This window comes from Rhamphochromis longiceps, linkage group LG16, assembly GCF_057381845.1.
Source record: "Rhamphochromis longiceps isolate RC_006_pf linkage group LG16, R_longiceps_female_GT1.1, whole genome shotgun sequence".
Taxonomy (NCBI): domain Eukaryota; kingdom Metazoa; phylum Chordata; class Actinopteri; order Cichliformes; family Cichlidae; genus Rhamphochromis; species Rhamphochromis longiceps.
This window is the reverse complement of record NC_140572.1, coordinates 2,824,944-2,847,322: the sequence shown is the minus strand read 5'-3', so window position 1 is coordinate 2,847,322 and position 22,379 is coordinate 2,824,944. Positions and strand designations below refer to the sequence as shown.

The 22,379-nt window shown below is 41.6% G+C and overlaps 2 protein-coding genes across 4 annotated transcripts in view; both read left to right on the top strand.

Annotated features, from left to right (window-relative positions):
• LOC146650368 (titin-like) overlaps window positions 1-22,379 on the top strand; it is a 218,405-nt gene that overhangs the window by 43,257 nt on the left and 152,769 nt on the right. For 2 of the 3 annotated variants that reach the window (XM_085383775.1, XM_085383776.1), the window contains 7 exons: window positions 5,899-6,177; window positions 6,462-7,025; window positions 16,252-16,533; window positions 18,357-18,635; window positions 18,751-19,032; window positions 19,134-19,412; window positions 19,637-19,924. In XM_085383775.1, the coding sequence (XP_085239901.1) occupies window positions 5,899-6,177; window positions 6,462-7,025; window positions 16,252-16,533; window positions 18,357-18,635; window positions 18,751-19,032; window positions 19,134-19,412; window positions 19,637-19,924 (2,253 nt within the window). Of the gene's footprint in view, window positions 1-5,898; window positions 6,178-6,461; window positions 7,026-7,260; window positions 7,543-7,633; window positions 7,913-7,994; window positions 8,277-8,370; window positions 8,650-8,869; window positions 9,158-9,260; window positions 9,540-9,655; window positions 9,938-10,025; window positions 10,305-10,473; window positions 10,753-12,361; window positions 12,641-12,726; window positions 13,015-13,112; window positions 13,392-13,681; window positions 13,964-14,198; window positions 14,478-14,561; window positions 14,841-14,920; window positions 15,200-15,286; window positions 15,575-15,662; window positions 15,942-16,251; window positions 16,534-18,356; window positions 18,636-18,750; window positions 19,033-19,133; window positions 19,413-19,636; window positions 19,925-22,379 lie in introns of all 3 variants that reach the window. The other variant, XM_085383778.1, reaches the window with a different exon arrangement.
• Window positions 1,061-5,890, top strand: LOC146650370 (titin-like). The gene is made up of 2 exons (XM_085383538.1): window positions 1,061-1,084; window positions 1,375-5,890. Exons 1-2 carry the CDS (start codon window positions 1,061-1,063, stop codon window positions 5,353-5,355), a joined length of 4,005 nt encoding a protein of 1,334 aa, XP_085239664.1. The 3' UTR covers window positions 5,356-5,890.

Genomic DNA, 22,379 nt, shown 5'->3' with positions numbered 1-22,379 from the left:
TAAAAATAGATAATACTGTGAAAAACCTTTTAAAAACAAAATATAAGTTTGGCATCTTGTAAATATGTGTAATTTTAGGGGTGTATGAATGTTTACCCAGTAAAATGCAAGATTCTGATATTAAGGTTGAAATCTTTCATTTATATGTACAGCTGTCATCTTGGTTTGTCTCAGTTTATATAATAAAATTTCTGATGCAGTCTGAGCTTGCTTTTTTAAACCAGCTTTCAAATGGATGATTTATCACTATGAACATTAAAAGAGAAAATTAAGTCATTAAAAGTGATGTTTTGTAGAAAAGTTTGCTGAAAATTCCTGATTCTGGGAGTCATACCAAACAGTCTTTATTCTGTGCAACATTCCAGAATGAAAGACAAAAATATTCAAGAAAATATAAATGCATGAAATACAGTTGCCTTATATGTCATGAATAAGAATGTAACAGATGATAATTATATACAGACTAATTGTCAATAAAAATCAAAGAAAGTATTTAAAAAACTTACTGAATTCAATGCACTGAGTTAATATTTTTATTCCCAAATTCAAGCTGCACACTGGACTTACGTGAGAAATCAGACATTAATCAAGCATTACTGGGGCTTAACTGGTAATCTGAAATATTGGGTATTTTCCCAATGGGCCGTGCACTTTTGAGCCGATGGGTCAATTAAAGGGCCGCTACTAACCAGCCGTACAAGTACTGACTTGACCATTCATTTATTTTCATTACTGATACTGCATTGCCCAATCAAATCTCTTAATGCAACCAGGCCCTCCCCAACCTTCACTGTGTGCACACCATGCAGAGCAGAATTTAGTGTGGAATAAGTGGTTAAAAAACAAAAGCTAAAAGAGAAAAAGAATATCAATTATCAAAGAAAATAAAATATATACGGAATATACGTAGAAGAAATTTTAGACATAAAACAAATTTCAGAATTATAAAAAATTGATACTAGTTCTGCTAATTAAGGGCAGCTGTGACACAATTCTTGCACTAGGTGGTGATCTGATAAATTAACACTGTAAATGGGTCGGAAGTCAAAAACAAACCAGAATGGTCAGAGCGTTTGTGTTTCATGTAATTGTTAATAGTTAATGTGCTTATTGTAGTTTTGTCACATGTCCTAGGATTGTCCTCATAATTACTTCAGCAGCTAAAGCAAAATTTTAATGTTTTTAAACTGAGACATTATTATAAGACTTTTCATTATTGTAATTTAAATATAAAGATATGTTTGCTTTCACTTTTACAAAGCAAAATACGGATTGAACTCAACAACTGACTGCAAAAGTCCTCTCTGCTGAGATTTGTTTTACATGAGGACAGTCCTAATATCTGATTTTGTGAATGAAGTGCTAAAACCATAGCTGCTGTCTTTGGATATTATTATCCAATGTCCTGCTCAATATTTCCTGACAGAGGAAACCACCATCACCACTGTGGAAGAACAAGAGGAAACCTACTACACTGGTGTCCAGTTACCACAAAAAGCTAAAACACTTGAACTCAAGCCAGATTCTAAACTTTACTCTTCCACTTTAGAGAAAAGAAAAGAAAAGCCCGTTTTCCTTACTCAGCTCTCCGGAGCAGCTGTAAACACGGGGGAAACCGCCAGGTTTACAGTTAGAGTATCTGGCTTTCCAAAGCCAACTGTGCAATGGTCTCACAATGGAAAGGTTGTAAAGAGCTCTTCTGTATACAAGCTGATAGAGGAGAAGGATGAGTACACACTGGTTATCACCCAAGTCACGTCTGAATATGAGGGCAAGTACTCGTGCACTGCCACGAATAGATTTGGCCAGACGACATGCACCACATACCTGGAGGTGAAAAAGCCTGAAGCCAGCCAGGCAGAGAAATGGGTTGAGAAGATGTTTAAGCTCACAGGTCAGCCTGCTAGTTTCACACTTCAGATACAACCCGTGAGGTGCTCAGAAGGAACAGAGGCTTCTTTTAATTACAAAGTCAGTGGTGATCCGGTCCCTGATATAAAGTGGTTCAAGGGGCCTTTCCAGATCCAGCCCAGTAGAAACTGTACCATTAGAACCAATTCAGATGGATCTGGTTTCATCATTATTAAGAATGTCAAACAACAGGACAGTGGCTTATACACATGTAAAGCCTCCAACCAATTTGGTGAGACCGCTTGTAGTGCAGAGCTTGTTGTATTCAAAGAATCAGTCTCTGCTTCTCACAAACAGGAGACAGCCGTTCAGAAGAAAAGTTACAAGGTTTTAGTGACAGAACAAGCAACAGAGTCACGCTTGTACCAGGTCAGCCTCCCAGGCCAGGATAAAGCTAAGTCAGATCAGATGGTTTACACCATCGGCACAGAAGATCGGCAGATCATTCCCAGCGAGCAAGTGAGCTCCCTTAGAGAAGTAGATGTCTCCACTGCCACCGTGTACTGTGAGAGGGTTACCCACCAGGCAGCAATACTTCAGGCACATGAGACAGAGGAACGGGTGTCTGTGGTTCCTACTCACCCAGACCAAGTGTCAGCTGTTCCTGCGAAACAGCTTCACATGGCAGCATTCACATCGTCTGTTGAAGAGAGTCAGGACCTCACAGAGCAGCACTGTGATGACATTCAAAGGCCAGATCTCATTGAGCTTCAGGCAGTCAGTGAAAAAAAGTCAAAACAGAAGTTAGCAGTTGTCGAGGAGCTCACACCACTTTCTGCTGTTAGCACAGAGCCACTGGGTGACAGGAAGTCTGCTACTGTTAAAATCACTTCAGAACCTAAACATCTAGTCAGTGGTCATCAAGTGAAAACACAACTGTCAATCCTGAAGGAGGAGTCTCAAGAGATCCCCAAACCACAGGAAGAGATGGGTTATAAGGTTAAGGAAGGTATTAAGATTTTATATTCGGCCCAGTCCACAGAAAAGCAGGTGCTTGCAGAGGGTCACACAACTGAGTTAGCAACAGCAGAATCTGCTGTTAAGTCTGCAATTAGAAAAGAACATAAGCCACCTGTCACAGCTTTAGTGAACGAGTCTAAGCAAACTCTTTGCAAGGAGTCAGAATTCTCTATTCAGAGGCCTGCTGAGGAAGCAGCCCATACCTGTAAAGATACGATGATGAAAGCAGCTCTAACTGCTGAAGAGACACGAATGCTGCAGGGTGAGTCCACACAGTTGCTTCCTAATCTAGACAGTGCCATGTCCATTAAGTCCCAGATAGAAGGAAAGCAGTTGCTACACCTGCAGGTTATAACAGAACAGGACCTCCTTCCATCTGAGAAAAGACTAACATATGAAAAACCAACACCAGAGCACGCAGGGACCAGAAAGAGTCCCACTTTGCTACATACTGTTAGTCAGGATGAGCAGAGAACAGTAGTTTGTGAGGCTACATCAGAGTTTGACTCCAAGGCAGACACTATAACCATAGAGCACCAGAAAGAGGCCCCTACCCTGCTGCATCTCCAGTCAACCCAGCCTGTGGAGGTCCTACCCAAAGAGGGCATTCTCACAGTTGAGAAGCCTGACCAGCTGGTGGCAATGCAGAAACAAGAAAAGGCAAGAAGCCATGCAGCTCTTTCAGAAGAGAAACCAGAGCTCACAGCTGATTTTTACTCAGAACTGGATTTGTCCTTGTCTGGAGTTCAGTCTCAGTCTCGAACTGAGCCCAAGCCACAAAGTATCCTCCAACTGTGCTACCAGCCTGTGCAGTTGTCAAAAGAGACACCAGTTAGCACAGAGTGCAAGCATCAGCGAGCTCTACTACAGAAGGAGGATCGCTGGAACGTGATGCATGTCACTTCTGTGACAGATGAACAGGCTTTGGAGGAGGGCCACACAGATCATTTAACAGCTATAGACAGATTCACATGTCAGACAACAGTAGAGCCAAAAGTACCCACTGAGCCAATCCAGATTGAGGAGAAAGAGATCTCCACTGAGAGTAGCGTCTTTCTAAAGGCAGCAGAACAGGACTTTGCTGTTCAGATCCAAGAGGGTCAGTCAGTCAGGCAGTCAGTAATGATGGACGAGAAGCGAGTGCTGACAGGTGAATTCTCTCAAGAGATCACCAAGTCTGAGACCACCAAAGTTGCTGTTAATGCACAGCAAAAGTTGTCCCTTTTGGCACCAGAATCTAAAGATATTACAGCTCTGCCTAAAGAGATGACATTTGTGATCCAGATCCCTAAATCATCCACTTCAAATATACAGCGTCAGCTCAGAGATGCTCTTCAGTCTGCTGTAGCCAGTGAACAGCCAGTGTTACTGGCTGACGTTGTAGGATACCTAAACGCTGTAGAAGTACAGGAAGTCAAGGTTCAAAGAGAGCCCAAGTGGGCCATGTTCACATATCTGATCACAACAACAGGTGCCCCTGTGGAGATCACTCTAGCTTTTGAGGGTGAATACCCTCAGACAGCTGACCTCAGGACTGAGGTTCAGGCAGCATTTCACTCCATGGTGTATCAGGAGGCCCATGTTCTTACTTCAGAACAGCAAGGTACTATGCAACTAGACAAACCTCAGAGGGCACAAGCCACCTCAGCTCGCTCTAGCGAAACAGTGTCATCCATGGTAAAGACTGTGAGCGTGACAGAGAGCACAGCGGATTTTACTGCTGTTAAATCTCATTCTGCATCGCTTCAAACTGAGTCTAAAATGGCAGTTGAGCATGCTACATTGGAGGAACAGGTTGTAGTGCAGGAATCCATGGACACAAAGGTAAAACGGTCATCCCATATCAAAAGTCAAACTGAAGCTCACATAGCTTCTGAGCAGTCAGAGCAAGTTTCAAGACAGGAGGTGAGGTCAACAATCATTACAAGTCAAGAAAAAGATGTAGAAGTGTCTATCATTACCACTTCTACTACCACTGAGCAGGCAGTGGATGTCAGCATTTCCAAAGAGGGCATCGAAGTATCCAGACCAGAACCGAGAGAATATCCTGTAATTGTTAATTCTCTCAATGACATACTGATAGAAGAAGATAGTAGAGTAACCTTCAGCACTACCATTAAGTACGTCACAAAGGTTAACTGGTTTTTCAATGGGCAATTGGTGCAATCTGGCAAAGAGTTCAAGTGTTCCAAAGACCATGACACGTACACAATGGTTATCAACAAAGTTGTCAAGGAGAGGCATCAAGGAGAATATGTTTGTGAGGCTGAGAATGAAGCCGGCAGGACAACAACATCTTCAAGGCTCACTGTGGTCTCAAGAGGTTTGATAACAGGACAAATCTATGTATCATTCACTCATTCATCCAATTCATTTTCTTTGACAGCAACTAATCATTCAGTGGATCATTCCAAACCTTTGTCTTCACATGAATATATGCATTTGTCACCTTGGTTCCTCTATTCATTTCATAGCTTGGCATGAGCAGTCTAAGCAGGGCACTGGATGGTACTAACTCACTCTCTTCTTTTTTCCACATCATCTTGGTCAGTATTTCCTTAAAGGCCAGAACCATCGCAGTCGTAATGTAATTTTATTTCTGAAGTGCATAAGCTTCTTGCTATAATGTTTGTCATGATCTGGCCATTAGGATGTTTACATTGGCATGCAAGTGGCACCAGACTGCTTTGTTTTAAACGTGTTTTCCCATGATCTGTCGCCATTCTCCACGTCCACAATGTCTCTCTGCATGTTTTAAGGGCTTCAGATTGCCTCATCTTTCACAAACCAAGAAAATCACGTACACTGATATCATCTTCTTTCAGGCTGCTTTTGGTAAAACCATGGGGCTAATGTTCTGGCATTTTTTTGGTTTTGTTTTTCTCCACAGTCACCTTGGCTTGCCATCCACCATTATTGTACATTCCACCATTCCTTTTCCTAATCTTTTGTTTGTTTGTTTTTACCTAAAGAGTAGCAGTAAATTTCATTACTAAAATGTGCTTTTTTTGTCTGTGTCTGCAACAGTGCCCCCTGTCTTTAGGCAGAAAATCACACCTCTGGAGATAAATGTCGGCAGTCACACCAAGTTTGAATGTGAGATTGAAGAAGCTCCGGACGTGGCGTTCAAATGGTACAAATCTGGCACCGAAATCAGACAGAGTGAAAAGTATCGGATCGTCAGCCGCCACACTAGTTCCTCTTTAGAGCTCCTGAACCCTGTCAAAGCTGATAGTGGAGAATACACCTGCAAAGCTTCAAATCAACACGGCACAGACAGCTGCACTGCCTCGCTCATTGTCACCGGTAAGATCCCAAAAGGACCTCATTTAAATTATCGCTATGCATATATGTGTTTGAGAGAGAGAGAATTATATACAAACACTGTGTTGTACTGTGAATTATCAAGGTCAAGTGTGGAAGGTATGCTTAGTTTATAGCGCTAAGCTGCTGTATTATTTGGCAGTATATCACTATTAAGAAGCAAAATGTTGCCATGTCATATTGATCACTGAGTTGCACAGGTTTATTTTTAATGGTGGTTTTTTAAACCTGTTGAACTTTTTGTGTGCTCTGCCTGCTCTCCATAGAGATGTACCCACCAGTATTTGTATCAAAACCAGACCCAATGACTTTATATGTGGGAAAACAAGCTGTGTTCCAGTGCTCACTTACTGGATCCTCGCCTATGGAAGTTGTCTGGCACAAGGACAACATAACAATTTCCTCTGAAAGGAACTATGTCATGAAATGTGAAAAGAACAAGTATTCCCTTCACATTAAAAGTCTTGAACTGACTGATCAGGGAGTGTACCTGTGCAAGGCTTCCAACAGTGTTGGTGTAGCTACTTTTGCAGTAGAGCTCAAGGTTATTGACAAGCCCCGGTTTGTTACGGTCATTGAGCCAGTATCTGCAGCTGTTAATGACCCACTGAGGCTGGAGTGCCACGTGAATGAGGACACTGGTGTGGCTGTCACCTGGACCAGGGATGGCAAAAAAGTCCACCAGAGTATGGAGAGTAAACTGTCCTTTGAGGACAAGGTCGCTGTTCTGGAGATCCCCAAGTCCAAACTAAAGGACTCTGGGAAATATGTGTGCACAGCTGCAAACGAGGCTGGCAGCTCCTCCTGTGAGGCTGTGGTAACAGTTCAAGGTAAGATCGTAACGGTGATCTTTCCATTTGCTGTGATGAAAACCTATGCATTTACCTGAAGTGAGGTCAATGTTGACAAGAGTTTTTAGCTAGCTCCAAGCTGATACTAATACTGTGCTGCTGTCTTATGCCTTTTTTGCATTCTTTTTTGCTTTCTTATGTCTTGGTTGACTTTTTTCTATATTTCACCAATGTATAAAAAGTCTTAGTGTTTTTGAACAAAACACTCTTTCAGAGCCCCCTGCCTTTGTGAAGAAAATGGAATCTAAGCTCACGTGGAAACAGGGCATAGCTGCACGCTTACAGTGCACAATCAAAGGATCGCCTGAACTTCACATCCACTGGTTCTGGAATGAAAGAGAGCTGAATAATGGAGACAAATATAAAATATCTTTCAAGAGTGGAGTCGCTACTGTGGAGATCATGAACCTTCTGGTCACAGACAGTGGCAGATACACCTGTGAGGTGTCAAATAATGCTGGGAGTGAAAGCTGCAGTACTCTTTTAGCTGTTAAAGGTTTGTCCAAGGATTTACTTTACATTTACTTCAGTTCAGACAAAAAACAAACTTTGGCATTAACTGCATTTACTTTACCTATGATGCATAGAGCCACCGTGCATTAGAAAAGACCTGCAGACAGTAGAGGCAGTGAAGGGAGCAGCTGCTCACCTGGAGTGCGAGGTCACAGGAACAGCTCCTTTTGAAATCACTTGGGTAAAAAATAAGAAACCCATCACCAGTGATCAGAAATATAAATTGATTTCCCAAGACTCAATAGCAAGGCTGGAGATTCAAACATTTGACACTACAGATATTGGAGATTATCAGTGTGTCATATCAAATGATGTGGGAAAAGTCACCACTAAGGCTATGGCTAAACTTAAAGGTTAGTAAACTCAAGCCCATCACAGCAGTTGCGGAATCAGATTTAATTCTGTCCATTTTTAACTTGTAATGTGTTTCTGTAGATCCACCAACTTTCTCAAAAAGGGTTGAGAGTGTTACAGCAGTCTTGGGAAATACAGTAAAACTACAAGGAATGATTAAAGGTTCAACTCCCATCACTGTGAAATGGATGAAAGACTCCAAGATGCTAAGAGATGATGATCCAAATATCAAGATGGTTTTTGAGAACGGTGTTGTGAGTTTGTCGATAACAACAGTTGCCATCAGCCATGGTGGCAAGTATTCATGCCAAGCGGAGAACGAGGCTGGGCAACAAAAGTGTGAAGCGATCTTGACTGTGCAAGGTCAGATAGCATCTTTGATGCAGCGATGCCTTTACATATTGTAATACAGGTTTTTATGTCTAAACTCTTTGTCTTAAAAACTGTCTTATCCCAGAACCTGCCAGGATTGTAGAACCTGCAGAGTCCATTAGTGTGACGGCAGGGGACTCAGCCGCATTGGAGTGCACGGTCTCTGGAAGCCCAGATCTCAAAGTGAAATGGTTTAAAGATGGGAAGGAGATCATTAGTGGCCGTAAATATAAGATGACTCTGAAGGATAATATTGCCACCCTGAAAATTCTTACTGCAGAAAAAGGAGATACTTCAGAGTATAAAATGGAAGTGGCAAATAAAGTCGCGACAGACCAGTGCACATGCTCAGTCACTGTCTTAGGTTGGCTGCTGGTTTCAGCTACTTCTGAAATTTCTTAAAACCTTTGTTTTAGCTGTGTGTGTTTACACGGAAAACACATTGTATTCATACATTTTGGGAAATGCATTATGCTATAGCCCTAAAATGTTGTGTGTACAATGTTATTTGCTTTTGGATTTTGCTCAGTGGTTCCTGTCAGTGTGAAACTGCAAATAAATGATTTTTCTTCTTTAACGTCCAGATCGGATAATGCCTCCAGCTTTCACCAAGTCGCTGAAAAGAGTTGACGGTAACATTGATAATCCTGTCTCCATGGATTGCAAGGTGTCTGGGTCACAGCCCATGACCGTGACTTGGTTCAAAGACGACCAGGAGATTGTTTCTGGAGACAAATTCCAGCCTGAATTTAAAGACAGCTCTGCTATACTGAGAATCATGTGGCTAGAAAAGGCTGACTCTGGTGTTTACAAATGCAGAGCCACCAACTCAGCTGGCTTTAAAGAAACCAGTGGCACGCTCTATGTGAAAGGTCACGAAGGCTTGGCTTATCTTATGCATTTGGTTTTTTTACGTGTAATCTCTGAATCATTTCATACTAACGTAAAATGTAAATTTGTGTTATTGGCCTCCAGAACCGCCAGCGTTCACAGTGAAACCACACGACCAGGATGTTATTCCAGGAACTACAGTTTCCTTAAGAACAGCATTCACTGGAACAGCTCCTTTAACTGTGAAGTGGTTCAGGGAAGAAAAAGACATAATTACAGGAGGCACTTATTTCATTAAAAAAGATGCCTCTTCAAGCTCTTTGGAGCTTCACTCTGTAAAGCCCACTGATACCTCGAAATACACGTGCGAAGTATCCAACGATGCTGGGAAGGTAGACTGCACGGTAGTCCTCTTTGTGAAAGGTGCAGTCTTTAGTATCATGTGCAACTTCATAAACCTGACTTCAGATTATGCCACTGATATGATATTAACCATAAATCTCTTCTGTCTCATACTGAATATTAACCTCTTCTATCAGAACCTCCCGTGTTTGTGAGGAAACCCGAGGCAACCAAGCTCATCACCAGTGGTGACTCTGCCAGGCTGGAGTGCAAAGTAACTGGCAGCCCAGTCATCGGTTTCAAATGGTTCAAGGATGAAATGGAGATCAGTGCCAGTACTAAATACACAATGAGCTTGATCGACTTGATGGCAACTCTAGAAATAGCTAATTGTACAGTAGAGGACACTGGAGATTATGTGTGTGTGGCATCAAGTGAGGCTGGAAGTGACCGTTGCACCTGCACAGTTATAGTCAAAGGTTGGTTTAGTGTTAGTTTTAACGATTTTACTTCTTCTTTTCTTGGTGATGTAACTATTTATATTACATGTCTGTTGTTTTGTTGTAGAACCGCCATTGTTTCTGCGTAGCTTGGAGCACAGGGACGTGGTGAAAGGTTCTGAGCTGATGCTAGAGTGCCAAGTCTCTGGTTCTGCTCCTTTTACTGTGTCATTTCATAAAAACTCCAAATTGATTCGGAACGACAAAAGACACAGGATTACTGTGAAAGATGACCTGCTAGCACTTCAGGTTCTGGTAGTAGAAACAGGAGATGTTGGTTTGTACCAGTGTAGTGTTGAGAATGAAGTGGGAAGGGCCTCCTGTGATTGTCACGTAACGCTAAAAGGTTAGTTTAGGTGCTTTTGTTGTTAGCTGCCATAAGCTCTTCTCCTTACATTTCAAAAGGCTGCATTTTAATCTGTATCATATTTTTGAAATCTTAGCAAGCACAGTTCTCTTTTTGTTCAGAAGGAATTTACTTGAGATTGCTCAGCTTTTTACATTTTTCTTTGCAGAACCACCATCATTTGTTCGAAAGCTGGAGAACCTCAGCTCATTGGCTGGCAGCGAGGTTTCTCTGATTTGCAGTCTGAAAGGTTCTGAGCCCATAACTGTGGCCTGGCTAAAAGACAACCATGAGCTCAAAGAGGCTGAAAACATTCAGATTACATATGAGAACAAGACTGCTCTACTGCAGATCACCAACTTACAGAGCAGTCACTGTGGTAAATACTCTTGCCAGGTGCAGAATCAGGCTGGCAGCCAGACATGCTCTGCTGTGCTGACAGTCAAAGGTTGGTTAAGATATTAAACTCAACTTTGTTTGCACCCTTATTAAAATCTTTGTATGCCTTCACAGGTTGATAAACTTGACTGTTTTCTTGCAGTCCTGTAAAATGGGAAGTGCACCCTCCTTCAATTCTAAGAGTCCACATATTTGGACATAATAAAAATGTAACTGGCCCTTAGTAGGTCTTAAAATTAGGAATTACCATAGGAATTACCGGGGTAAATAGCAGTCAGGAAGGAAGGTATGAATGCATTACAGGGTCCCTAATTGGCAGAAATTATTAATTTAAGCAGCAAATATATATTTAAATGTAAACGTGTTCCTGTGATCATTATGTTGGCTTGCAAAAAATGTCTCCCTCTGCTGGCATGGCAGCTTACTGCAACATATTGCAACTTTTGCAAGAGTGTCCATGTCACACTTTGAATAATATTAATTATTATTATAATGATTATAATGTAATTATTGGTCATCAGTCAGTTTTTTTCAAACACCATAAGACACAAAGTGCTCAGAATTACAATTAGATTAAAAAAAATACATGTAAAGCATATAAAATATTCAAGGTAAGGATGCAGGCTTTTACCTTTTAATCTAAACATATAACAGTATTCCTTATTTTAAATGGTCTTAAATTAAAAATTACTTATATCATCATCTGTGATTTTGCATGTAGACTTTTTGCACAAAGTAGGAACATTTCCATGCACATATTAGTAAATAAGGGTCAGTATTCCCAAGTACACCAGCAAAACTACAACATCATGGCCGAAAAAGAAAATAAAGGTATTGCAAAGGCTTAGTCAAAGTCCAGAAATCAGAAGATAAGAATTTAGTGATATCACTTATCAATCTTCTTCACATTTCAATTTGATTCTCTTCGATTCTTGCTTCGCTCTCATTGGCTCTCGTCACTAAATAGCATATCAGAGACATCACATTACTTAATTACTCACCGGAGAAAGTCATTCGTTACACAACTCTTTCCATTACTTTCTTGTTGCCTCGTAAAATGCCCTGAAATGTCTCATTAATGCCAGTTAAGAATATAAAAATCGGGCTAAAGTTCCACACACCAACACACATTTCTGTCCTAATGAGAGCAAACATACGCTCTTTCCTTCAGAAATGAACACACAACGCTGACAATAAAAGCAAAAAAGAAACTCGGCACACAGAGACTTCAAAGTGATTGTCACACAGATTCTACTGTAAAGCAGAAACAGGAATCTGATATAAATAGTTTGGTGGGACATTAAGAAAGTTATGCATAAACAAATGCTGGCAAACATCAGTAAACTGAGTTAAGCGAGAATGTCCTGATATGTGGAACCTTAGAATGAAGGTGTACTTTTTTTCACATGGCTTTCTAAAATCTGAATATATTAGCAGGAAGTTTCACTCAAGACAATGAGATTTGACTGAAACATTGATGACTTTTATACTCATTCATGCTTGAAATTACATGAATGTGACCTTGTAAGCTGACAAGAACCAAAGTGTAGAATCTTTAGTGTTCTGGAGGCTCAGGTTGAGGTTTGTAATTGATGTGTTGTAATATAGGAAGCTTTAAGATCTTTGCTGACTGTTTTTCTTTTTTTGGGACACCCCAGAACCAGCAAAAATCACAGAAGAGGTAAAGTCTATCAGTGTGACTCAGGGGGATCCGGCTACTCTGGAAGCCAGGTTCTCAGGCACAAAACCCCTGAAGGTCAGATGGCTAAAGGCTGGCAAGGAGCTGACCTCAGGCCAGAGATATAAAGTACAGAGCAAAGATACCAGTTCTGTGTTGAAGATTATTAAAACTCAGAAAAGTGATGGTGGTGAATATGTCTTTGAGGTTTCAAACGATGTTGGACAAAGTTCGTGTGATGCCACACTCACCATTCTCGGTCTGTTCTTAATGTCTGTCACCTTAGTTTTGTTTAATTTAATCTTGCTTTGTTTCTCACTCGCCTTTTTCTTTTGTCCATGTTAGATCAAATAATTCCTCCGTCTTTTACAAGAAAACTGAAACAGACAGAGGGTGTCAAAGGATCATTTGCGCATCTGGAGTGTCTCGTGTCTGGTTCTCTTCCAATAACCATACAGTGGTACAAAGATGAGAAAGAGATCCAGACCGATGACAAACACAAATGCACATTCTTTGAAAATGTTCCGTTTCTAGAAATCTCCAATCTTGACACTAAAGACAGTGGCAATTATACCTGCATTGCTACAAATAAAGCAGGAACGGTCCAGTGCTCTGGAGTCTTATTTGTGAAAGGTCTGAACACATTTTTGTACCATTGAGCAGATGGATGTGTACAAAGAAATATAGTTAGAAGCATTTTTACCCAGAATTGCTTTGTCTCTGTCTTTCAGAATCCCCGTGCATTCTTGAAAAACCTGAATCCATAAATGTTTTGCCTGGCTCAAAAGTCCAATTTAGTGTACTGTTCTCTGGCACACCACCACTCACCACCAAATGGTTTAAAAGCAGTAAAGAGATCCTGTCCAGTGCTGACTGGTCAGTGATCAAAGATAACACCTCGAGCACACTGGAACTCTTCTTCGCAAAAACCACAGATTCTGGAGACTATGTCTGCCAAATACAGAACGATGTTGGCTCCGCTTCATGCCAAGCAACACTCTTTGTCAAAGGTTATTAATCTTTATGTGAAACTGAGTTGCCAAGTATGCCTCCAGCCATCTGTTGGAGACATTTTTCTCACATTATATTTGACCTTTTCCCTTTGATTCACATTAAATCTCCACTTTCGACTGATAATTCGTACCTAAATTTTCCAAAACACCCCCCTTGCAAGTTCCCAAAACTTGCTATGAGTTTGCTTAAAATGTTATCAACACTTGGATGGAAACATGCACTTTGTGAATGTGTCCCCCATGTTGTTCATCTGATGGTTTATCAGTCACTCTCTTTTATTCCTTAGTGCCTCCAAAGTTTACACACATCCCAGCCCGTGTGTCTGTAGTTTGTCCTGGTCAGAGTAAGGTTTTTGAGTGCCAGGTGACCGGCACACCTGAGATTGACATCTACTGGTTCAAAGAAGGCTCTGAAATCAGCCCCACTGATCACTATAAGATGGCCTTTGTCAACTCTGTGGCAACACTGGAAGTCTGTGGGGCTGAAGTTAAACATAGTGGGCTTTACTACTGCGAAGCTCGTAATGAAGCTGGCAGTGAGAGCTGCAGCATGGAGTTGAAGGTCAAAGGTGTGTTGAATCAAAGTACACGATGTTCATTGTGCTAGAATTACAACAGCATTGAATTCAAAGCAGTGGTTTCCCTCAAACAAAGAGCTAGACTGATCTGATTTAAGTTAAACATAAAATAAACAACAGGGCTATCCAATATTTTTACCTATATGAACTGTAAACCTCTGGACCAGCAAGTATGGACCTGCTGGAGTAGAATAGGTTCATGACCGTTTGCTCTCCCTCATTTCAGAACCGCCATCATTTATTAGAGAACTGGCTCGAGCTGATGTTGTGAAGGGCTCCACTGCCATGTTAGAGTGTCAAGTTGCTGGGACGGGTCCCTTTGAGATAACATGGCACAAAGATGGAAAGGAGCTCAAACCCAGTGCTAAACATGCCTTCTCTCAGTTAAATGACACTGTGTGTCTTGAAGTGCACAAATGTGATGCTGTAGATATTGGTGAATATCAATGCACTGTTGCTAACGAGGTGGAAAGCTGTACTTGTAAGACTACACTAAGCCTCAAAGGTTGGTCTAAGCAGAAGAATAATTCTGCATATTTTCATTTGAGGTGAGGTCTTTAAACTTTAATATTTCATTCTTTCCTAATAGAACCACCAACATTCATCAAGACAATTGAGAACACTGCTACTGTTCTGGGTAAAATGGCAGAGTTTCAGTGCATTGTGAAAGGCTCTCCCATCACCTCTGTACAGTGGAAAAAAGATGAGAATTGGATATTGGAGGATCCAAAGATTCAGAGAACATTTGAAAGCAATGTGGCTACACTCCGGATCCCTGCCTGTGAGGCGATACACAGTGGCAAATACACCTGCCAGGTGGTAAATGAGGCTGGGCAGGATAAGTGTTTTGCCGCCCTCACAGTGCAAGGTAACTAGTTGCAGCTATAAAATCTTTTTACACTCTGGCTCAGAAACGTTCTGAATTGTTGACTTTGCTTGGGATTTTAGTGCCTCCGCAGATCACAGAGAAACCTGAGGTGGTAAAGGTTACAGTTGGAGATCCAGTCAGTCTGGACTGTAAGGTTACAGGCTCCCCTGAACTCAGGGTGAAATGGATGAAAGATGGCAGGGAGCTTAAGTCCATCAGGCAGCACAAGCTGATCTTTGAGAACAATATCAGCAGCTTAAAGATTCAGGCTGCGCAGACAGAGGATGAAGGAGAGTATGTCTTTGAGGTGGTAAACTACATCAGTAGCTGTACCTGCAAAGTCAAGCTAATTGTATTAGGTTAGTTTCAAAAACACGCCGCTGCTGCTATACATAATAATATGTTCACAAAGTCTAACTTGTGTCTTGGTGTTCTCTTGGCAACAGAGCAAGTAATTGCCCCAAGCTTCATCAAACCCCTGGTAGACATGCACGAGATATTGGGGTCCTTTGTTCAGATATGTTGCAAAATATCTGGTTCTCTCCCCATCTCTGTGGAATGGAAGAAAGATGGAACCAAAATCTCTAGTGGTCTAAAGCACAAGCTCATTCAGCAGGACAACTCTGTGTCCATTGAAATTGAACAGCTAGAGAGAGCTGACGCAGGGTTATACTCTTGCAAACTGACTAACGCAGCAGGAAGCTGTGAATGCAGTGGGTCCATCGTGGTCAAAGGTCAGACACTGCTTTTTTTAACATGATTGGTCATATGATCCTAAACCAAAGGTGAGTACATCTTTAACCTTGTTCATCTTGTGTTCAGAACCTCCAAGCTTTGTGACAGTGCCCGAGTCGCAGACAGCTCTACCCAAAGCCACTGCACGCTTCAAAGGCACTTTTAAGGGAACTCCTCCCTTCACAGTCAAATGGTTTAAGGACGACACAGAGCTTATGACTGGGCCTACTTGTTTAATAGGGCTTGATGGGCTGTCCTGTTTCTTAGAGCTCTATTCAGTGGGCGTCACACAGAGTGGAGTCTACTCTTGCCAAGTCAGCAATGATGCTGGCTCCGTACACTGTAGTGCAAACCTGACAGTAAAAGGTTGGATTTACATGTTTTAAATCAATCCTTGCAGAGATGTATTTATCTCATTTCTTCATCGCTGGCAATCCTTCAGTTACATTTTGTGTAGCTTTGCAGCATTTTGTTTATTATGTACAGCTTTTCCACTGCTGCGTTTTCTATGAAGCAATATATTTAGCATTTGTATGGCATTCACGCAGCCATTTTGCTTTTCCTTCTAACCCGTCATTCTTGGCTTATCTCATCTGCTCACCTCCTGCCCATCTTAACCATGTTAAATGGTGAGTGTTTCCTCAGCTGATAACATATCTGTGTTTTGGCTTTCCAGAACCACCTGAATTTCTACTGAAACTCCCTGCCAATAAGTTTTTGAAGCAGGGTGAGTCACTCCGCCTGGAGTGCAAAGTCAGTGGCACAGTCCCTCTGAAAATTACCTGGTACAAAAACGACACCAAAGTTACAGACGGTGGCAACTACAGGACGTCGTTTGTTGACTCAGTAGCAGTGCTAGCACTGGTCTCCACTAGTTTTGAGGATGATGGAGTTTACACCTGTGAGGCTCAGAATGATGCTGGCAGTGTGAGCTGCAGCACTACACTTACCATTAAAGGTTAGCATCCCGTGGACTTCTGAAATATATTTTATTATTCTGATCACAGTGGCTGTTCAGTGTATTGGTGGGTTATATAGCTGTGTTCCACTGCTTAAAGCTGGTATCCATAACTGATTGCACTACTTTATTTAACAATCCAGTATGGTCGAGGGTCATCTGAGGCTTTTCCCTTTCTTGTACCGCTGAAAATGTTAATCTGCAAGTCAAAACAGATCATTTCACTTGAGCCAATACATTTTACATAACGCTTCACGCTTACCGAGATGGAACCGTTTAAGTTAACTGTAATGCTCTTTGTTAAAATCCAAGCCATTCTACCTGTAGCTCCAGCAACATATGCTTGAACTTCTACAACTCTAAAGGAATTCACCATCCTGTCTGCAGTACAACAAATAGGTTTTTTTCCACAAACGTGCTGGCTTGTTGTAGTTTCTGATACATTTCTATCATTCCATGATCTTAGCTGCAGTGCAAGATAACATAACATCTCTACACATCTCAATAGTCTTACAACTGTGTCCATTTGTACTTAGAGCAACCGTTTTGGTATAAAAATATTTGAAGGTACATTTCTAAACTCCGACCCCAGTTCCATCAAAGATGAGACACTGTGTAAAATGTCAATAAAAACAGAATGCAGTAGTTCGTACAAGCCCTTATTTTAATTAACGATAGAACAAAAATGACACAGTCTCAGATGTATTTCCAGCAGACTGCGCAGCAGCATACCAAATATGTGTTTACAACTCTAACAGCTCATCTGCATCATAGTTCAAATTCACTTTCCCCAAAATTCCACACCAGTTTAGAAAAATTCCAAGTTCCGTAACAAATTTCAACAATTCCAAAATTTTCACTGAACTTAAACCACACTTAAATTACGCATTTGCTGTCACTACAACTTCCAACTTCATTTTCCACATTTCTTAGAGATCTGCTATTCTAATTGCAGTTCCAACAAATTCTAAGACCCCAGCAAAATTCCACATTCCAATTTTGTGTTAGGAACATGACCCAAACTCAGGACTTTCCTGGTAGCGACTGTGAATTTATTTACAGTATTAGAATAAACAGTGAGAAGCAAAAAGTGTTCAAAACAGTGGGATTTCCAAAATTCCCGTGATTACCTGACAAAACAAGACGTAACGATTTAGTAAACGTTTTCACCAGACGATGGCCTGAGACAGCTTTCAGTTTCCGCGAGCCGGGCTTGTGCTAACTTTGCCACTCAGCGATAGAGCGTTGATCGAAGCCCAGCCACACTGTTAAATAGCAGACAGTTGATGAGGATCGCTGGCAGCAGATGGATCCTGATTGAAGAGCAGGTGTGGCTGTTCGCTGAACGCCACCAGAGAACCGGCACACTGGCCACACACACAAACGCACACAGAGGGAAAGATAAGACAAGATAAGATAACCTTTATTAGTCCCACACGTGGGAAATTTGTTTTGTCACAGCAGGAAGTGGACAGTGCAAAAGTTATGAAGCAAAAATTAGAATACAATAAGAATAAATACAGTACAGTACAGAAACAGGGGACTAAAAACAAACCATACAAATGACATAACATTAAAAGCAGTTCGACCAGCGAGGACTGACGGACCATGACAAATTGTTCCATAAAATTTCCACATGAAATATACAATCTTTTCTAAGACTTAATGTTCTTACAAAAATTCCACCCGTTAATCTATAGTAACGTTTTCAACACTGGCAGCTTTGAGCTTCATTCAACAGTTATGGATTCCAGTTTTAAGATCTAGATATGAATTGTTTCCCTCGTGTATTCCTCTTTAACGGTTCCATCATCTTTCTATAGACCCCCCATCTTTTGTCAAAATACCCCAGCCTGTTGAAGGGCTGAAGGGTAAGGACGTAAGTTTGTACTGCGAGATCAGTGGTACAGCTCCATTCCAGATCACCTGGTTTAAAGACAGAAAACCTCTCATGGAGAGCAGGAAGTTTAAGCTGGTGAGCGAGGGCAGCTCAGCCACACTGCATGTCATTGGAATAGAGCCCTCAGACGCCGGCGAATACGAGTGCAAAGTGTCAAACAGTGTAGGAAGCGATACCTGCCAGACATCAATTAAACTCAGAGGTCAGTAGAAATCGCGATAGCATTAAATTAAAATAGTATAAAATAAAATTAGATTTTCAAATGACTTTGTCACCTTGCTGACTTTGCCTTTGCGCTGTTTTTCTCCTCTCTTCAGAGCCACCATCATTTGTGAAGAGACTGTCAAACATTACAGTGATACTGGGAGGGGAGGTGACCCTTGTGGCCACTGTTAAAGGCTCTGAACCCATTACTGTGTCCTGGGTTCAAGACAAGGATCACATTCTCAGGGACAGTGACAACAGGAAAATCACCTATGAAAACAACCAGGTGGCAGTTAAAATCTTTAACGCTGATGCAACTACGGCAGGCAAATATACCTGCCAACTCAGAAACGATGCTGGGAGTGTGGAGTGTTTCGCTAACTTGACTGTTCTAGGTTTGTAATCATATAATTCTCTCTCTTTCTGTTTTGTTTTTCTACCTGGAGCCTGAATGTGTGATTTTAAGTATTTTCTGCTCCCTCTCTGTTGACTCCAGAGCCTGCTAAAATAGTGGACAAGCCGGATGCTCTGAGTGTGACGGCAGGTGATATGGCTGCCCTGGAGGTCAAAGTGTGTGGAACCCCAGAGCTCATACCCAAGTGGTTCAAAGATGGTGCTGAGCTGGCTTCTGGGAGAAAATACAAAATCTCATTTTCCCGGATGATTTCGAGCCTGAATGTGCTGTCTGCTGAGAAAGTTGACTCTGGAGAATACACATTTGAGATTATGAATGAAGTTGGGAAGGACCTGAGTAAAATCAATCTCACGGTTTTAGGTAGGTAACGTCTTCGTACCTTGAGCTGGAATATGCTGATCAGTGTGTTCATGAGGGAAGAGGATTCATTGAAAGTACTTTTACCCTAGTATCGTATTTTTCAGACTATAAGGCGCACTGTCGATTTTGGAGATTTTAAGTGCGCCTTATAGTCCAAAAATTACGGTACTTTTCTTGACAAATGGATACTCTTTAACAGCATTGTTTGTTTCCCTCTGAAACAGATAAGACGATTCCTCCAACATTCTCACGGAAACTGAAAGACTGTACCACTGTTGTTGGAACACCTTTAGAAATGGAGTGCAAAGTGTCAGGCTCATCTCCTTTTACCATTTCATGGTACCACAATGACGAGGAGATAAAGAGTGGGCCAAATTATGAGATTTCATTCAGTGACAACAACTGTACACTAAGGGTGCTCACGCTGAAGCTGGCTGACTCTGGAGCATACAAATGTAAGGCTGTCAACAAGGCGGGAACCACAGAAACTACAGCCTTCCTGGTTGTTCGAGGTCAGTATCCCAATCCCAGTATCCCAGTCAAAGAAGTCTTTATGTTGCTGCTGTCTGTTGAATGTTTCAGCACCCGTTTCTCTGAGCTGCCTCCAATTAATTCAGTGAAAAGCAGTGGCGTGTCTAGAAAATTTTTGTTGGGGGGGCCAAGAAGGGGCACATATTTGGAGAAGGGTGGCAGATGTAATTGGCAGATAATGTTAAAAAAAATGTCTACCAACCATTAACCATAATTCAATAACCCTGTAAGCCTAAAAATCCGAATGTGCTTTTAACTGTTATTAGAATGAGATTTTAACCACTACGGTGCAAAGTTTTTAGATACTGCGTTGATAAAGTACAAGAGATACAATCAGTGCTTTGTCAGTGCTTACTCAGCATTCAAGGACAGCAATATTTGCATAGTAGTTTTACTGACATATAGTGCACATATGTTTTGGGCAAAAACATTTTTGAATATTAAAATACGAACATTTGTAACAAACAATTGGCATATTGGCCAATGCAAAACTTTATCTGCTTATTAGAAACAGAAGATAATCTTCTCACAAACTGATGTTTGATTTTGAAACAGGAAAAAAGTGGGGAAACAAATGAAAAGACTAACATTTGAATAAAACCTGAAAGCAAGTAAATACTTTCTATGCTGCCTTATGGTAAACTTTGGTAATATTGATCAAGAACAACACTGGCTGATGATGAAATACAGTCAGCTGGCATGGTGACACTGCCAGTATTAACCTGCAGGGCTGGACTGGGACAAAAAAATTGGGCATTTTCACTACAGACCGACCCACCAGGTATTAAAGCCATAAAGCCTTTGACTGAAAACAAACGTTGTGGTGACAGTGATGTACACTTGATATCTTTTTGGTATATGTATGATTTCTATACATTTTACGTCAGATAAAAACTTTGTTCACAAGATTCAGATAATTATTTAATAAAAGCTAGACATTTTAAATGAGAATAAGAAAGAAAAGTATTTCTTTGTGCCCCCCTCTCCCTGTTAATGCCCTACCTGGCCCCCTGGCAAAACTTTGCTAGACCCGCCCCTGCGCAGTTACCAGCTGTCAGCTGCTTAGAAAAGGATCCTGGTGTTATTTGTCTCTCAGAAACAGTTCATAACTTCCCTTCAACTCATTCCTGTCACCTAAAAGGTAAACCATCACCTGCTCAGCTCTGATGATTCAGTAAGGACATCTCCTGGTTTCACCTTCATGTTTCCCTCTCATTAGGGTGGCTGTGGCTACAATGTAGCTGCCATCACCAGTGTGTGAATGTGTGTGTGAATGGGTGGATGACTGGATGTGTAAAGCGCTTTGGGGTCCTTAGGGACTAGTAAAGTGCTATACAAATACGGACCATTTAGGATATCCAAACCGACATCATGACCAGCAGCTTTACAGCTGTGGCTCCAGCAAACAACAGCTGATACTAGAAATTAATATTAAATAAATTCTAACAACAGCTGATCAAGCTTAAACGTGCTGCTGTTGTTTAGCGCGACATCCGCTGGTTTCCTCTTTCTGGCGCAAAGTGGGCGATAAACAAACAAGAGAGAAAAGCCGATCAGCTGATCATTGATCAGTTTCATGATTGAAGTAGGAACAGGAGAGGGCGGGGGAGAGAATGAGAGAAGAAGAGGCAGCTGTGCAGCATAAAGACAGAATAAATCCAACTTTGTGTCTTTTTTTCATTATAGCTGAAAAAAACTGTGTCTCTTCTCAGCTCAATACGAAACGCGTAACATTTTCTCTGAATGCGGGACCATTTCATTTTTACAGGACGGTTGGCAACTCTACTAACTAACCTTATGAATAAAGTTCACTATCAGTAACATCATAGCACCCACCCAGCTGTATAAAAAGTTTGTCATGCTAGCTAGCACGCAGTACGAGTTATTGTAACTGACTGTAAAGAGTCAGCACAAGGAAAATGAACTCCACCTAAACTTGGTTGATATCTGACCCAGATAGACTGCAGGTCATAACTTCTTACCTGAAGTTCAGTTCACCTGACACTCGGACCGGCGGCCGCTGTTCCAGGTTAACTGGCGCTTAGATTAACTGGATTTGGTCGAACAGATGTGTGCCACACTTGCGTTTCAGGAGCTGCTACCGACAAGCCAGCAAAAAAAACGCCAAGTGTGTCACCTGTGAGGTTATCTCCAACACACTTTACCGACAGTCTCGGTCGTTGTGTCCCTGGGCAAGACACTTCACCGTTACCTACGGGTCAGAGGGCCCGGTGGCGCCAGTTTCCGGCAGCCTCGCCTCTGTCAGTGCGCCCCTGGGCAGCTGTGGCTACAATGTAGCTTGCCATCACCAGTGTGTGAATGACTGACTGTAAAGCGCTTTGGGGTCCACAGGGACTAAATAAAGCACTATACAAATACAGGCCATTTACCATTTACAATGAAAAACAGTTCTGTGACAAATAAATCCTACAGTCC